This window comes from Galeopterus variegatus, unplaced genomic scaffold (genome assembly GCF_000696425.1).
Source record: "Galeopterus variegatus unplaced genomic scaffold, G_variegatus-3.0.2 Scaffold4155, whole genome shotgun sequence".
Taxonomy (NCBI): Eukaryota; Metazoa; Chordata; class Mammalia; order Dermoptera; family Cynocephalidae; genus Galeopterus; species Galeopterus variegatus.
In genome coordinates, this window is record NW_007730266.1 from 124,608 (window position 1) to 142,654 (window position 18,047).

General features: G+C 38.5%; 2 protein-coding genes and 1 pseudogene across 2 annotated transcripts in view; all 3 read right to left on the reverse strand.

Annotated features, from left to right (window-relative positions):
• Window positions 1-2,972: 2,972 nt before the first annotated feature.
• Window positions 2,973-7,956, reverse strand: SMG8 (SMG8 nonsense mediated mRNA decay factor). Its single transcript, XM_008586845.1, has 4 exons — window positions 6,169-7,956; window positions 5,428-5,573; window positions 4,117-4,989; window positions 2,973-3,399 (listed from the first exon to the last, which is right to left on the reverse strand). Exons 1-4 carry the CDS (start codon window positions 7,925-7,927, stop codon window positions 3,202-3,204), a joined length of 2,976 nt encoding a protein of 991 aa, XP_008585067.1. The 5' UTR covers window positions 7,928-7,956; the 3' UTR covers window positions 2,973-3,201.
• A 3,714-nt stretch (window positions 7,957-11,670) lies between these two features.
• LOC103602447 lies at window positions 11,671-13,562 on the reverse strand (annotated as a pseudogene).
• A 2,957-nt stretch (window positions 13,563-16,519) lies between these two features.
• Window positions 16,520-18,047, reverse strand: part of PRR11 (proline rich 11) — a 32,333-nt gene continuing 30,805 nt past the window's right edge. The window contains exons 9-10 of the mRNA XM_008586846.1: window positions 17,908-18,004; window positions 16,520-16,639 (exon numbers count right to left, since the gene is read on the reverse strand). Coding sequence (XP_008585068.1) covers window positions 16,571-16,639; window positions 17,908-18,004 — 166 coding nt within the window. The 3' untranslated portion in view covers window positions 16,520-16,570. The remainder of the gene's footprint in view (window positions 16,640-17,907; window positions 18,005-18,047) is intronic.

Here is an 18,047-nt window from a genome sequence, read left to right on the forward strand (position 1 = left end):
TATATATATATATATATATATATATAAAGAATAAATAGTTTTATAGAGAAGATTCATACTACTAAAAGAAACTAAGATGTCTTGGTAGTACCATACCTAATTTTTCTGAGATTAAAATTAAAGAGAATTGGGTCGAGCCCGTGGCGCACTCGGGAGAGTGCGGCACTGGGAGCGCAGCAGCACTCCCGCTGCGGGTTCGGATCCTATATAGGGATGACTGGTGCACTCACAGCGCTCACTGGCTGAGCGCAGTGCAACCAGTCTCAAAAAAAAAGGACAAAAAAAAAAATTAAAGAGAATAAACTCACCCATTCACATGTGTTAAAACCAGAGTCAAAATATCCTATTGGGGCAACTGACATGCCATTTTCATTTTTATATTTTCTAATGAAGCAGAAGAGAAGGAAGAGTAGACCCTCAAAATCAGAGTCCTGAATTTAAATTCCGACTATGCCATTCTCTAGCTGTACGACATTAGACAAATTATTTAACCACTTAAAACTTAAACAATTTCCTCATCTATAAAATAGAGACAATTTCTATCTTACAGTGTTTGAGGATTAGAGGCAATGTATGTAAAATGCTTATTAGTTTCTACAAGTGGGTATTCATGAAATAGCTATTATTGTATGCCATTAAATAAAGAATAGCTACTGTTATTTTTATGAATCAGGCTTCCCTAGTCTCATTTTTCTAGTTTTCTTTGTTTTCTGTTCCTAGGAAGTCTTTTTTTTTTTTTAATTAGGATACACATTAACGGGCCGGCCCGTGGCTCACTCAGTAGAGTGCGGTGCTGATAACACCAAGGCCCTGGGTTCGGATCCCATATAGGGATGGCCGGTTCGCTCACTGGCTGAGCATGGTGCTGACAACACCAAGTCAAGGGTTAAGATCCCCTTACCGGTCATCTTTTAAAAAAAAAAAAAAGAAAGAAAGGATACACATTAACTATTTAAGTAGTACAGGGGAACCTACTTGAAGTAAACCAACATGTTAAGTCACTTAAAAAAATTAAAATGTAATTTACTTTACAAAAAAATTTATTATACTAGTCCTTTTAAATAGTAAGCACTCCTTAAATAAGATATGAATTACTTCCTAAAACTTTAATTACATCACCTTTTCATGGACACATCAAAAGACTTGCCAATAGGCCAAAGGATGTTCTGTGAAGTCCTTTCTAACCTAGAGATTCTTTGAAAAGAATGAATTTGAAACATCTGCTTAGTAAAGGACAATGCAAGTGCTATTACAGAATATAATTTCTTTAATAAAATCATCACCTTTGAAATTTGCTGAAATAAGTTTTCTATGACTAAAGAGAAGTAATAAGCAATACAAATTGTATAGACCACATTTCTCTAATGCAGCACTCCATAAACCTATTTATGGATAAAAACAAATATGAAGAAGTACTGTATCCATCTTTTAAGCAGGTTATAAGGACAAATAGCATAAAAATATGGTATTTTAAACTCTACAGAAATTCAAATTAGGGCGGCTTCTGTAACCACAAATAATTAAGGAAAATCATTTACTAATTTCAGTAGGAATGCAAATTTTTTCCGTATAGAATGACACCAAAAAAGGAAACAGAAAAGACACAGGTTTGCTCTTCAAAAACCGATTTGTTTCTACAAACCACTCTCTTACAGTTCTTTGGCCTACAATTTTACACAACCTGTTATCCCAGTCTTAGAGGCTATTAAAAACAAACAAACAAAAACTATTAGAACATGTCCTACACAGCAATTTAGCTGTACTTCCCAAATGCGGTGTGCTATTTAATAAAACCAATGCTATGCTTAGCACAAAGCAATTTATTTTAAGAACTGATATAAGAGGATGAAAAATAAGGGTGAGCTGTAAGAACAATGAAGACTAATTTTCATATTGGCTCACTTCTCCTTTTCCTTATTGAACTATAGTAAAAGAGGCATAAAAATACACCTAATTAAATTACAATTCTAAATTGGCTGCCAGTTACATTACTCCCTGTATATTTTTAAATCAAAAACCAAATAATGGGGCCAGCCCGTGGCTCACTCGGGAGAGTACGGTGCTGATGACACCAAGGCCCCGGGTTCGGATCCCACATAGGGATGGCCGGTTCGCTCACTGGCTGAGCGTGGTGCTGACAACACCAAATCAAAGGGTTAAGATCTCCTTACCGGTCATCTTTAAAAAAAAAAAAACAAAAAACCAAATAATGGCTTTAAACATGCAAGATATGTTAAATACTATATTTCTTATATACTGAGACTAAAATATCTAATTCTATTTGTCCAGCATTTCAAGAACAATGTGTCTAGGGAAATACAATCGATTACATTAGAATTTTCATATGTTAACGTATGTTGCATACTTATGTAATTGGTGATATGTCCCTAATTAGATGGTGATATGGTGGTATGTCACCATGTTGATGCTGGCGAAAGTTATCATAGATCAATAAGATTTGTATCACTTAGCAAACTGTTTCATAGTATAGGAATTTTTAAAGAATAAAGTCTGCATTAATATCTTGGATTAAAACTTTTAGTTCATATAACATTCATTTAAAATACGGTATCTCATCAGTCCAAGAAAGAAATGGTAAGAACAAAACAATCTAACTAAAGTATCAGAATTGTGTTTTTTGCAATTCAGTCAAATCAGTCTTCATTACCAGACAACGTAATGATCAATTTGTTTTGAAGAAAATTTCAGGAGCAGCATCTTATGGAAAATATCAGCTAAAACATTTTAGCAAAAACAAAGTTTTGGCTCAACATGGTTATTCAACATTCAGTCATGATAGAGACATGTTTTATTATGAACAATGAAACAGAAATAAGAGAAAACAGAAGTATCAGCCATGTTTTCTGGCTGCCCAGTTAGCTCAGTTGGTTAGAGTGGGGTCTTACAAAACCAAGGTCAAGGGTTCGAACTCCTGTACTGGCCAACTGCCCAAAAAACAAAACAAAAAAGCCCCATGTATTTTATGTTTTTTTCTAGAACGACTCTTAATTAGCAAATTACAACCCCATTTATAATAAATATCATGAAACAGTAGAACAATTATTGTCCGAATACTAAGCTCCTGTACTCAAAACATATTTTAGGTTTGCAAAAACACAGTATACACATGCCAAACAACATCCTACATACACCAAAAATAAAAAGCAGCTCAAGTTTAGGATTGAACTGGCTAGAAAACACTTATTGTGTTACTGCTTTAAGAATGCCACGGAGCACCTTGTAGCTCATTAACTGCACATTTTCTTTAGGAGGAAAACAAGGCCCTCTCTCTGTCACATATGCATAAGGAAATCTCAAAACCCAAAGGCCATCGGGTGGGAGAGTGATTTCTTGTTTTTCTGGATAGAATACTGGACATGGTGGTGGGCCTGGCTGAACCTGAAAAACACAGGTAATATAATTATTTTTACATTTCTTAATAAGAAACACCTGAAAGATAAATGCTGAAACAAATAGGTTCAAGATGAAGCAAATATGGGTACACTCCTAACTCTAATCATATCCAATGTTATATTATTTAGTCTCAAATATTATCCTGCTTTTCTACAGATTTTTCTACATCGAGCTCTGCTTCTGAACCAAATGATGTGATTGATGGTGTGAAATGATTAAAATAGCCACAATTTAGGCCGGCCCGTGGCTCACTCAGTAGAGTGTGGTGCTGATAACACCAAGGCCACGGGTTCGGATCCTATATAAGGATGGCCGGTTTGCTCACTGGCTGAGCGTGGTGCTGACATCACCAAGCCAAGGGTTGAGATCCCCTTACTGGTCATCTTTAAAAAAAAAAAAAAAAAATAGCCACAATTTATTTTTTAAGAAACAGATTATCAGGGGCTGGCTGGTTAGCTCAGTTGGTTAGTATGTGGTGCTGATAACACCAAGGTCTGGGTTACAACCCTTATACCAGCCAGCCAAAAAAAGAAAAAAGAAAAAGAAACTGAACATTGGGTATAAACGGTATATAAATTTTAAATTTAAGACGTGTTTAATGAAACAATTAGTTTTAATATAATCCTGTACTTTTTAAAACCAACCAAAACAAGCATCAGCATTTTTTGTTTGTTTGGAGCTTGGGAGGGTCATATTTCTTACCTGAGGCATTAGTATTATCTGCAAAGGAGCATCAGGAACCACAACAAAAAGCCTCATGAGTTGAGCATAATGTGGTTTTAGCCCTCTACCCTGAGATGATGACAGAATATATAAGGGCATATCACTATTTAGGGCTTTTAAAGCTGATTCCTTTGGCCCACTTCCCATTACTTTCATTATTTTGTCAGGTCCTGAGCACATGAATCTCCGACCCCGAGAGTCTTCATATTCAAAGCCCACAAAAGCTCGAGCTATGTCATCTCGCCGTCTTCCTCTTCCCATTACAACTGCACTTCTCTTTCCAGGAATAGCTTTATTTGGAGCAGGCCAAGAATTTGTGTCTAAGTCTCCTTCATCTTCAGCTCTAGTCCTGATAACAATGTCCCAAGGCATAAGATAGTTTGTTCCTGGAATGAAACCCTGTTGGTCCAAACCTGTATGAAAGTTATAAGACTTAGCAGGGCCTAGTTTAACCAAAGACCAGCTGGAGAATTTGGGTAAGAGACCTTTGGGGCAATTTGAATGTAGCATGCCAGGAAGATACTCAACTGTGGATGCCTGGCGATCAACCAAGTTTGGTCTCTTCTCAGTTTTTACTTCTCCTTGACCATGAACTTCTGGATTGTCTCCTCCTGCTTGTGGATCAGCTGGATAGGTACCTAAGCTATCTGTGGATTGGCCCAGACTCAAAGCTAAACTCAGGCTTGTGCTCTCTCCTTGGGTTTGAGGTTCTTTTTCTTTAAGTTTATCAGCATCTGAATCTGGAGGGGCAGGAGAGGATTCATTTTTGGCAGGAGCAGGATCTGGAGTACTTGGCTCAAATACTGGGAAATTGATATGATCCAATTTTCCACAACATTTTTCTTCCAGAAGCTGTAGGGGGAGAAAAAAACCTGTAAACTTCTCATTTAAAATAAACACATTCTAGGGCTGGCCGATTACTCAGTTGGTTACAGTGCAGTGTTATAACACCAAGGCTGTGGATTTGGATCCCCACACTGGACAGCCACAAAATAAGTAAATAAATAAAATTTTAAAAAGAACACATTCTGGCTGGCCAGTTAGCTCATTTGGTTAGGACCAGGGTTCAATTCCTGTACTGGCCAGCTGCCAAAAACAACAAAACACATTCTTCACTCTAACAAGCAAGATCAACAAACAATGTATAAGGAACTTGCTCTTTATACAGTATATCACACTGCAGTTGCATTTGCTTTTCTAGGTATTCTGCTTCTGAAAATATGTATTTTTACTCAAGTGACATTTAGCAAAAGAAGAAAGAAGAGGAAGAAGAAAAACTTCACAGTCTACCTGATAAAAGTCATAGTTAGCTGCCTTGATATCAAAGGGATCATCTCGAGGTGCTTGTTTCCTTCCACAGTTACAGGCACCAGTGGATCGGGCTCGGCTATTGTGATATAGCACAGGGGGATTTCTATCAGCCTCTGGTTTTTCTCCTAGAAAATATAACAATCACTATTAATTTCATAAATACAGTGTAGAGTCAAATTTACTTTGCATTCTAGAACATCTAACCCCCAAAATTCTCCAAATAGTTCTTTGGAAATAAGAAGGAAAAAAGCCCCAGAAAAACCTTGACTAAACACACATAACAGAAGAAGCAAGTAAAAATATATAAAATAATTTACATTTTCAGTCTAAAGTTTTGAGTTTCTAAGTGAATTTTTCCTCCTTCTACTATCATCATGGTGACCTTATACTTCATTATATTCATTTTAGTTCAACAAATCCTCCAAGATAAAAATATTAATACAAAATTTCAGAAACTTTGTGTTACTTAATATTTCTCATTTAACAATGTATTAGGGTTCATTCTTTAAATAAAAAGAAAATAAAAAAAGTAGTTATAGCTGATATTTTCTTTAGGTTTGCAAAAGAAAACTAACAGGAGAGAAAACTTACAGCTGATTCACCTAAATTTCTGTAGGGTTCTTTTGAAAACATCAATACATAGTTAACAAACTATCTTAAAACAAGAATAAAACACAGCTCAAATTTTTGATTTCAAAACAATGAAAAAAATTTAGCTACCTGATTTAGGTAATGAATGAAATTTATGTACACAGTGTTGATCAGTTAAACTTCTCTCCTCGCAGAGCTGATGGCCATTGCTCCAAAATTTGTAGCAGTCCTCGTGTAATTGCATGGCATACTTGTGAAAGGCTGGACCTCTAGCATGTTGACTGTATACTCGAAGAGCCTGGGCAAGCTGATTCTTATGGACAGTCATTGTGTAATTATGAGGCAAATTTGACTGGTAGGCACTATGGGCCATGGGTAAAGCTTTTTGGCACCGGTTTTCTGAGAATTTTGTGTCAATATCCAAAAACCCTTCTAAGACTTTAATACTGCTTAAAACTTTAGATGTTAGCTCCCCAGTGGATGACCCCAAGTCCTCCTCTTTTCCATCAATAGCTACTTCATACAGTTTTGAAGCTGCTGAGATCCATTTCTGATAAGTGGGAAGTTCAAAATGGGAAGGCTGTGGGTTCCGGCCCACACTGTCATCAAAACCTTTCTTGCTTAGGACTAGCTCCACATGCTGCCATAGGAATTCCCGCAGAGTGAAATCCACTAGCTGGCCTGAAGAACTGGAACTGCTGCTGTCAATGTGGAAGGAAAGTTGTTGGCGGCTGTGCTGCCTCATCACCTGGTATCGCCTGGGCCCAGAAAGGGGTGCAGGCACGAGCAAAGATTCCGGGTCCTTCACAGTACAGTGACTCCTAAGTTGGTCCAGCAACATGCCTACTGGGTCCTCCTCCTGGCTTCCAGGAACTATGTACACAAAAGCTTGGTTGGCAGGCACAGTAAAGAGGCAGTTGATACTCTGATTAGTCAAGACACGACTCTTCCGGAAGATTCTATAGATCTGGTCCTCCAGGGCATGCTGCAGTCTCCTTTTGGGAGAATGCTTCTTGGGCTTATCTGGATGAGCTGGGTCTTGGCTCCGCGGGGGTTCCACCTTGAGGGCTCCATTGAGTTGAAAGAGGAAAAGGAGTCTAGGTGGGCAAGGTCGGCAGTTTAGCTTCCAGTCTTTGCCAATTGGACAATCCTTAATGGCTGTTTTGAGGAGGGGCAGTACTTTCTGTCTCAGCCCATCCAGGGCTCTAAATACTCGATCATACGTGATATCAAAGGAACAAGTGGGATGGACCAGAAGCAAGATGTGACAGACGGAGAAAAGGTAAAGGAGATTGAGGCATTGCAGCTTCTCTTGATGCTTCCAGAACTCATGGGCTTCTGCATGAGGTAGAGAGAGGCCACCTCCAGCTTCCCCACTCTGAAGAGCTCTACAAGCCCGAAGAAGCTGTGAATTGTCGCAGATAGAAGTGAGAAGAAGATAGAGAACTTTGCTCTCCTGGTTGTAATAGGCCTGCAAAAGGCTGTAGTCCTGGGAGGCTGGTTCAGCTCGGTTACCTTCCGCGGCAGCTTCGTCTCCCGGAACAGGATCCCCTGCTGCAGCTCCTGGGTCCCCGGCTCCATTCGCCTCCCCGACAGCGCCAGCCTCGGTCCTGATTCCAGGCGCTGGAACCCCAGGATCTTGGTGGCGAAAAAGGGGAAAGACCTGTCGGTCGCACACCGTGTTCACAAGAGAGAACTTCTCGGAATTCAGACGCAGAGCCGTCTTGCCGAAGATTCCCACCACGCAGATCTCGTCCTCCCTCCATGGAGGCTCCGATCCGCCAGCCGCGCTCCCTCCGCCCTCTGTAGGGGACCCTCCGGGACTTTCAGAGCCCGTCCGGGCTGAGGCTCCCATTAGAAGCTCTCGCAAGCTGACAGGACCCGCCATAGTAAAGAGCCTTCTCTCGAGTCCTTCCGGTCCGTCCAGTATATCCATCCGGCTTTCGTCCAGTTTTGAAATCCCTCCTCCGCTTCTTCAGTACTTGCTTTCCTCTCACATTTGGTTCCTCCTCCCGCTCCTCTCCTATTTCCACACCAAGGTTTTCTCTAGTCCTTAACTCATAAACCACAGCTGGTTTGTCTACTCAGGGGGCTGGCTGGTTAGCTCAGCTGGTTAAAGCACAGCCTTATAACACCAAGGTCAAGGGTTCGGATTGCACGTACGGGCCAGCTGCTAAAAAAAAAAAAAAGTTGCTCAACTTGAGACTGTAGGAAGAAAAAAACAAAAAAAGACAATTAGAAGGATGCGTTTGCATTTCAAAGAATACAGAACACTGCGAGGAGGAAAAAACTGTCAAGTGGCTCTTCTAACAGAAGAAAAGGGTTCAATTTAAGGTCTACAACCGGTGCAGACTGCAGATGGAAGCAGAGGGAACTTGTTAGAAAAGTAGCATTTCAGGCCACGACCCAGACCTACTGAATCAGAATATGCATTTCAGTTAAATCCCAATATATCCTGTACAGTTTAAGAAACACCGCTGTGGAAACATCTTGCAAATCAAGGTGAAGATATTTCCTTCTCCTATCCTGTTTACAAGAAATATAATTCGCTCACATCAATGGAAAAAAGCCAGTGATTTTGAAATGTTTGTAGAGTACAAACTTTAAAAAATAATTTTTTCCGGCTGGGAAGAATATATACCAAAATATTAACTGTGGTGAGATTTGTTTACTTTTTTTACTTTGCTCCTCTTTTAAAAATGTTTTTATTTTTATTTTTTAATAGACTTTTTCATAGCAGTTTTACGTTTACAGCAAAATTGGGTGGAAAGCACAGGGAGTTCCCGTGTATCTCCTGTCCCTGCACATGCACAGCTTCCCCCACTATCAACATCCCATCTCCAGAGTAGTACCATTGTTACAATGGATGAATCTACATTGACACATCATTATCACCCATATTTTATATTAGGGTCACTTTTAGTTTTATACATTCTATGGGTTTTGACAAATGTACACCCACCATTACAGTATCATACAGAATAGTTTCAGTGCCCTAAAAATCCTCTGTTCTGCCTATTTGTCCCTCGAACCCCTGGCAACCACTGATCTTTTTTACTGTCTACATAGTTTTACCTTTTCCAGAATGTTGTACAGGTGGAATCATACAGTACATAACCTTTTCAGATTGGCTTCTTTCATTTAGTAAATATGCATTTAAAGTTCTTCCAAGGGCTGGCCAGTTAGCTCAGTTGGTTAGAGGGTAGTGCTGATAACACCAAGGTCCAGTGTTCCATCCCTATACTGGCCAGCTGCCAAATTAAATAAATAAATAAATACATGAGGGAAGAAAAGTTCTCCCAGGTCTTTTCATGATTCAATAGCTCATTCCATTTTAGAGCTGAAATATTCCATTGTATGAACCTACCACAGTTTATTTATTCATTCACTTGAAGAACATCTTGGTTACTTCCAAGTTTTGGTAGTTATGAATAAAGCTGTTAGAAACATCCATGTGCTGGTTTTTGTGCAGATATCCTCTTTTATTTTATATCTCTATTTTCTAATTTTTCTACAATGAAGACTCTTCAATTTGTAATAATATTTAAAAGTTCTTCCTCGAGGCAATGTAGAAAGCTTTAACTCAATATTTAATTTAGCCGATTAGAAGTTTGGTTAGATTTACTTTTTTAAATATTCTTCATTTTAAAGTAGAAATGGAATTAGATCATTTGCGTTTTGAAAGTTCTTAGTTGGAATGTCAAATAATGACAATAAAATATCATATTCAAACGCAGATTACTTATTCTGTGCATGAATTTGTGCTAAGTCTTTATCAATAATTACCCCATTTAATTCGCAAAGCAGGGGTGGGACCTATAGTGTGGTACAGATTTTTTTTTAAAGATGACCAGTAAGGGGATCTTGGTGCTGACAACACCAAGCCAAGGGTTGAGATCCCCTTACCGGTCATCTTTAAAAAAAAAAAAAAAAAAAAAAAAAAATTTTGTTTGTCTATTTACTCTTTACTTTTCCCCTTCACTTCTACATATCCAGAACCTATCTCTCCTTGAAGAGCCAAATAAAATGAGAAATTCTACATTCATCCAGATAAGTTATATTGTGATCCTCACATGCAGATTATTTGCTATGTTCAGTATGTGACTTTGCTGATATAAGACCATTTTAACAATTCTTTGGGCTAGCTGGTTAGCCCAGTTGGTTAGAGTGTGACCTTGTAACACCAGGGTCAAGCATTCAGATCCCCCTACTAGCCAAAAAGAAAACAAAAGTTCTTTGAATCACAAATCCAAGAAAAATTGTGTGTGTGTGTGTGTACACACATATATATATTTATAAAATCTAACATTAATAATTACAGGAATAGTGCAAAGTAGACTAGTGTTTTACAACTAAAAATATACAAGATATATATCATCAAAAAGAGTGGAACTTAGGGCTGGCCTGTGGCTCACCTGGGAGAGTGTGTTGATGATAACAACTAGGCTGCGGGTTCGGATCCCTCTATAGGGATGGCCAGTTAGCTCACTTGGGAGAGCGTGGTGCTGACAACACTAACTCAAGGGTGAAGATCCTTTTACTGGTCATCTTTTACTTAAAAAAAAAAAAAAGAGTGGAACTTATGAAGCCAAAAAAATTAGAACTTGATCCATGGAAAATAATGGGAACAGTAGTTGTGGGTGGTTTTATCTTTCTTTCAGATTTATATTAAATTACATTATCCCTGTTCTTTTATTTTTATTATTGTCTTATGTCTTCTTTACTGCCCTTTTGGTTGAAGAGATAAGTATATAGTATATTTCTGAGTCATTAATTACTTTATCTCCTCTAGGATCCCAAATCCACTAGGGATTCTTTCTTGATTCCAAAAGGACCCTTTCAGTGTATCAGGGAAATAAACCCAAATTGCTGCCAACAATAGCTACTTGTCAAATAAAAACTCAACAGTCATTCTCTGTATAAACAACCTCTACAAAGAGCAAAATGAAGTTACCAATAAAATTATGAGTTAAATTTACCAAAAAAAAAATTTTTTTTTTTTTGTCTTTTTCCGTGTCCGGCAACGGATCGCAACCCTCGGTGTTGCTCCCGCGCCTCGCTCAGCCAGTGAGCAGGAACCGGTCTGTATGTGGGATCCGAACCCTCGGGCAGTAACCAAGCAACACCTGTGTGCACTTGCATGTTTACATCAAATGCTCAGCAAGATTCTTTTTTTGTGCGTGTGTGTGACTGGTAAGGGGATCACAACCCTTGGCTTGGTGTTGCCGCACCACGCTCAGCCAGTGAGCACACTAGCCATCCCTGTATAGGATCCGAACCCGCAGCAGGCAGGAGTGCCTCTGAGCTCCCAGCGCCGCACTCTCCCGAGTGAGCCACGGGGTCGGCCCAGCAAGATTCTGAACATCTGAGGGGCCCTGACCATTTTCCTTCACTTTTCCTACACTTATAAACAACAGAAATTATTTCTCACAGTTTTGGAGGTTGGCAAGTCCAAGATCAAGGTGCTGGCAGATTCAGTAAATATTTTTTTAAGCAATAGGTCACTTTCATAAAGCCATGTAAGGAAAACATCCATAAATCAAATTGCCATTCAACACGTTTAATAATTAAATATAGTTAAATATGACATTGTATCAAAAATGATCTTGTATAGCTTAAGGAGTAATCCCATTAATCCCACAATTTAATGAGACCATCCCAACCACATGTTATGACTTTAAATGTTTCATGAAGATGTCACACTGTACCTTTACACACTTTACCATGAACTTTAAGCCGACTGTAGAGTTTTGTGATCTTTCAGTCCCTAATGTTTAATTTTCCATTTCCATCTCCTGAAATCACATAGCTCATGTCCAATGGCAAGCCCACCTGACAAGCATAGCCTGCTGCCATATGGCCCTTAATTTTTTTTTTCTTACTTAATCTAAATCTGTCCTGTGCTCCAAAAATTAAGATTTGGTTTTCCATTTATTAGCATGGTAGCCATTTCCCATTTGGAGAAAAAGTCACTGCAGGAATTGAGTATATACTGGGTTCTGCAATATACTTGTACTCCACAGGAATATCATATTCCAAAACTCTTAGACTCTTATCATCAGATGTGCTCACAAATTTCCTATCCTTCTCAATGAAAACAACGGTGCTGACAGCTCCCAAATGTTGATTATACTCCTGCGTGATTTCTTCAATTCCTGAACAATTTCTCCACTTCCAATATCCCATTGCAGGGCTGGCTGGTTAGCTCAGTTGGTTGGAATGTCCCATTGCACAATCTTTTTATCAGATATCCCAGACACAAAGAGGTTTTGATTATCTTCATCAGGATCTCTTTTACACAATAAAGTACATTTCAGTTTGTAAATCTTGATATACACTGTCCTGTCTCAGTGTCTCAGAGCTTAAGATACCTGTTACAAGCTATGCTGAGGAACTGTGTTCCTGCAGTATCAAAGCAGATGTCCCCGAGAGCTTTACTGTGACTAATAAATGTTCACAGACAGTGCTGGTCTTCATAAACCTCTCATAGCTTAATTTTACAGTCCATGGAAAAAGACAGCAATATATGGTCAGAGAGAAGATACACTCTGCACTGATGACCTTTGTGTGTCCAGACCACACATGAATTTGTTTTTTGGGAAGATAACTCTTCTCAGGTGACACAGCTGACAGTAGATTAACACCAACATCCTGAGGACCTGCCTTGATAGTAGGATATATTTCTTTAACATGTAAGGTTGTCTTCTCCTCCACAGGTTTCTCTTCTTCCTGTTTGCCATTTTACTGCCTCTTTGCTGTGATTTCATCCAACTATTTTTATTCTTCTGAAGGTCTGCCTACATCTCTTTCATCCACATATTTTGCCCATGGTCCCAAGAAATCATCAATATTAGATGCATCATTTTCTTTGAACTTTTTCCTCTTTTCTTCTGACCAAACACAATTAAACTTTGATTTTTTTCAGCTTGTTCTGCAAAAACAATATATTTAGCAGACACTTGATGATTATCTAACAAAGGATCCTACTCATAACTGTAAGCTGCAAAAGTTCTTTGCTGTTCAAGCATGAAATCATTGATATGAGCTGGTTCCACATATCCAGAAAGTATATTTCTAGGGGCAGCCATTTGCTGTGTCCTAAAGGGATTTTCTGGTTCAAACTCAGGAGCAAACACTGTCTCATAGGTAGGATTATACTGATCATCTTTGACAGCAGGGTCAAGGTGAACTACAGTTACCAAATCTTTTTAAACTGCTGCCTCTGGAGCTGAGTCCACTGCCACGGCCAAAGAGGGCATAGCCGAGGGTGATTTAGTCAAGTACATAAGGGAGTCGTGGGCCGGCCTGTGGCTCACTCGGTAGAGTGCGGTGCTGATAACACCAAGGCCACGGGTTCGGATCCCATATAGGGATGGCCGGTTCGCTCACTGGGTGAGCGTGGTGCTGACATAAGGGAGTCGGCAACTGGAAGCAGACACCAACCTCCTTCACTGTCTTGAGTCTGATTTGGACCCTAAACCCGAACCACAGGAAGTGGTGAGAGTTGCAATCACAGCCAACATAACAGCAACAGATCCTCCAAAATAGTGTGTATTAACCACACACATCATACAGGTTTTCCAAGTAAACGAAAACATGGAAAAATCAAATAGAAAGATACTCTTGAAGAAAACAGGAGCAACAGGAACTCTCATACTTTGCTGAAAGTACTGTGGATTGGCACAATCACTTATGAAATCAGTTTGGCAGTATCTAGAAAATCTGAAAATAGATGTGCTTCATGACCTAGCAGTTCCACTCCCAGATATACACATTAGAGTAACTATTGTACACATGTACATGTTCAAGAATGTTCACAATGGCATGCACGGTTCATAATAACCCCAAACTGTAAATAAGTCTAATGTCCATTAACAATAGAATGAACTAATAACTATTTTCACACATCAAAAATAAATTATCTGTAGCACTATAAAATAACATGGTTTAATCTTAAAAATAAATGTTGATTGAAAAAAGCCAGAAACAAAAGAACATATACCGTATGATTCTATTTACATAGAGTTAAAAAGCAAGCAAAAGAAATCATAGCATTTAGGGATGCATATCTAAAGGGTAAAAGCAAATAAATATTTATTGCAACAAGCAGGTCAGTGGTTACTTAGTGAGGAAAAGGATTATGATAGGGAAGGGAGACAGGCAGGGCTCCTGAGGAAGCCTATAATGTCTGTTTCTTTGTGGTTACATGAGCGTTTGCTTTATAATTTGTTAACATATATTTACATTTTATGTACTTGTCTATATGTGTTATACATCTAGTAAAAAAAGGTTAAAAAAGAGAAAAATCAAAGGTTTTGTTTATCTTTATTTAAAAACATAACCAGATACACCTTGATTGTTTACATTCTCTGGTTGCCATTCAGTCTCAAAATAAACATTACAAGCATATGATAAGCAGTAGTTTAATGAAGCCACAGCATTTACAGTATTCTCAAATGGTTACAATATAAAATCTGTCATAAAAAAATAATAAAAGATGCAAAGTAGAACACATTTTAACACTGGTATGAAGGCAGTAGCAGCTTTGCAAATGTTTATGTGTAAGATTTCTTTTTTTTTTTTTTTTTTAAAGATGACTGGTAAGGGGATCTTAACCCTTGACTTGGTGTTGTCAGCACCACGCTCTTCCAAGTGAGCGAACCGGCCATCCCTATATAGGGATCCGAACCCATGGCCTTGGTGTCATCAGCACCACACTCTTCCAAGTGAGTCACGGACTGGCCCTTTATGAGTATGATTTCTACAGCATTTTTCTAATGAACCTTTATCCCACAAGAAAGGTCAAAACATTCAGATTAAATTGATACAGTACATGGTGGTTTATTAATATTATAAACATTATAAGTGTCCCATAAAATATTACTCTGTTACAAATACTCGACTGCTTTTACTAGAAGGAGATATATCTCTTAACTTCATTATCTGTTTAATTTTCATCCATAAATGTGTTGTAAACATAAATGTGGGTCTCATAAACAGGACTGCCTCTTAGATGCTGAAAACTATCCACCCCCAGGCCTGCTTTCCAGTTTGGTGGCTTTCCAACAACACTCTATTTGGCATCTCAATGCAATATTTTTCTGTGGAAATATAGGCATTTCTGGGAAATTGCTAAATTATCTTTTTAGCCTAAGCTAACCTGAGGATATTTTAAGGATATCATCTGTGTAGCTTCTTCCTGTCAGACTAGAAAGTTCAGTGAATATCTGAAACACCTTGCTTCCTATCATTGAGGAGTCACTACCCCTATTTTTGGAACTGCAGAGCAGGATATTAGCACCAAAGCTAATCCTGTGCCCTCAGTCACACTCACCATAATGAGAGTTCCCTTCCTCCATGATACTTAGCACATATGTGATGGACATCCTGGCTGAAGCTACAGTAGTGTCCACTGCTAAGCAGACATATCTGGCAAACTGGGGGCTCCCACAAATACTTGGCAACTTTGCAGGGGACTGACTGATAAGGTTGCTAAATAAAATATGGGATGCCCAGTTAAATGTGAATTTCAGGTAAACAATGAATAAGTTTTTTAGTATAAATATGTTCTGTGCAATATTTAGGACATACTTATACTAAAAAAAACTATTTGTTGTTTAATGGGACACATTTATACTTAAAAGTTACTTGTTGTCTATCTGAAATCCAGATTTAATTGGGTATTTTGTGTTCTAATTTGCTAAATCTGGCAACCCTAGTCTGGCAGGAAAGAGCAAAACCCAGCGAGATGTGCATTATTACTGTTACTGAACACACGGGCTGGTAAGGAAGGGAACCAGGACTCACAGAGAATCTGCCATGGACTTCAGAGAATCCTTGGCAGGGCATTGTGGAAGTTAAAAGGTTCATGTTGAAGTCTTCATGAAATTTGTATTTAGCTGCATGAATGCAGACAGCAGATACAAAAATAAAGATTATCTCAGACTTCAGTGAACCAGATATAACTACCCACTTAAGGTGCTAGAAATAATACATTCTAAGTTTTAAGGTCACATTGGGCCTTTTCCTTCAAATTGTTTTGGAAAATAGCTGTATTTGTTTATAAAATAATTACAGAAATAAAATAGAAATAAGATCTAGAGCATCATTTTAATTGATCAAGTTTTTAGCAATTAATATTTGAGCCTTACAAGCTGAAATACTTTTCAAATACCCAAGAGTACCCGGGATGAACAAAAACCAGGCTATTTCCTTAATGTCTTAACTGTGCCTATACAATACAAACTAGAGTTATCTAGTTAAATTTGAACCTCTCTAACCTAAATTGGGTAATCCAGGATAAAAATAATTTTGGAGATTGCATCATCCGGTTCTCTCATTGATCATGCAAACTAGAAAATATCCAAATATCCACTTTATACTACAGTATGTGTGGTCTCCATACATATTCTAATTCTTTAAATGGAATTATATTAGTATATTTATACATACCCTACTACATTAAAATTTGGGGGGGTAATTTTATCTGTATATTTTATGAATCATCATATGGAGTCAGGCAGAGTTGGCATCAGTTCTGTTCTTCAAAACTGCTTCTGGAAAGTGGCAGAGTTTGAGTTGGGCTTCTAGGATGAGCCAGCTGTGAAAAAAAAGTCCAGAGTAAAATATGAATTATGTTCTGTAGCCAGTACAACTGTCCTTCTTCCTCACTAACAGAAAGAAGATGTTTCGCAGGGTACTGTTGCATCCAGATTCTAAAACCCAATTTTCTCAACTTCCCTGATGTAATCAGAAGTTCCTGGATAAAGCCTCTGTAAAGAGATGAGGGGCAGCGTAGCTAACATACCCTTCTGCCCTTTGTTTTTCTCCTTCTCTTGCCTGGAATGTGAACATGAGGCTTCAGGAAGTGTAGCCATTCTGGACCACGAAGATAAAAACCATGGAGTCAAGGTGTGTGATTTGCCAGCTTTGAGATTGCCTGCCCTGCTGGATTTCAGACTTGTGTGGGACCTGTTAACACCTTTTTTTTAGCCTATTTCTCCCGTTTGGAATGGGAATATGTACCCTATGTTTGTCCCACCATTTTATCTTGGAAGTAGATAACTTGTATTGATTTCATGGATGGGACTTTGAACTTTGGACTTTTGAGTTGAGACAAGTTAAGAATTTGGTGATGAAATGAATATATTTTGTATGTGAAAAGGACATGAGTTTGGGGGGGCCAGGGGCGGGACATAATGGATTGAATAATCTTCTCCCAAAACTCACTGAAGCTTGAATTGTGTCCCCCAAGTTTTATGTATTAGAAACTTGGCCCCTACTATGACTGTTAAGAGGGTGGGAGATCCTATTATGGTAACTGAAAGGTGGAGACTTGAAGAGGTGATTGGATTGTAGGAACATGCCATAGTGAATGGATTGAAGATGGTGGTCAGGGGTGTGGTTCTGAGAGCTTTAAAAGGAGAGAGAGGACAGTGTGTCTCTCTCTGCTCTCTGCTCTGCCGTTTTCACAACGTGATACTCTGCCATCACTGTTTCTACCACCAAGGCTCTCACCAAATGTGTTCACTGGACTTTAGACTTCCCAGACTCAGAAACTGTAAGCAATAAATTTCATTTTCATTATAAATCACCCAGTTCCATGTGTTTTGCTATAAGCAACAGAAACAGACTAATACAGGTACCATTTAAAAATTATTATTATTACTAAGAAAGCTAATATTACTATGAAATTATAATTCTTTTTTCCTTTTTTTGGTGGCTAATGGGCTAATGACCTTGGTATTATACCACCACACTCTAACCAACTGAGCTAACCAGCCAGCCCAGATAATGATTCTAAATAAATTACTTTCAAGAAAAGGAACTAGTTTCTCTCTCTTTTTTTTTTTTTAATTAAAGTTATACCTGAAACTTTCTCCGCAAGGCCCGGGTCATTACTCGGGTCAGTCCAGTTCCTGTTTCTGTATTTTCTTTATTGGTAAGAGGGGTTCCACCCGGGCTCCTGCAAAGGTATTGAAAATATTGGGAGCTGTGTTTTATGCCAA

Bases quoted from the DNA above. Each gene is read 5' to 3' on its own strand.
- SMG8 (XM_008586845.1), bottom strand. From the start codon at position 7,927: ATGGCGGGTCCTGTCAGCTTGCGAGAGCTTCTAATGGGAGCCTCAGCC. The intron at 5,574-6,168 runs GTAGCTAAATTT...TATATTTTCTAG, and splicing joins TCATTCATTACCTAAATCAG to GAGAAAAACCAGAGGCTGAT. The intron at 3,400-4,116 runs GTAAGAAATATG...TGTGTTTTTCAG, and splicing joins AGATAATACTAATGCCTCAG to GTTCAGCCAGGCCCACCACC.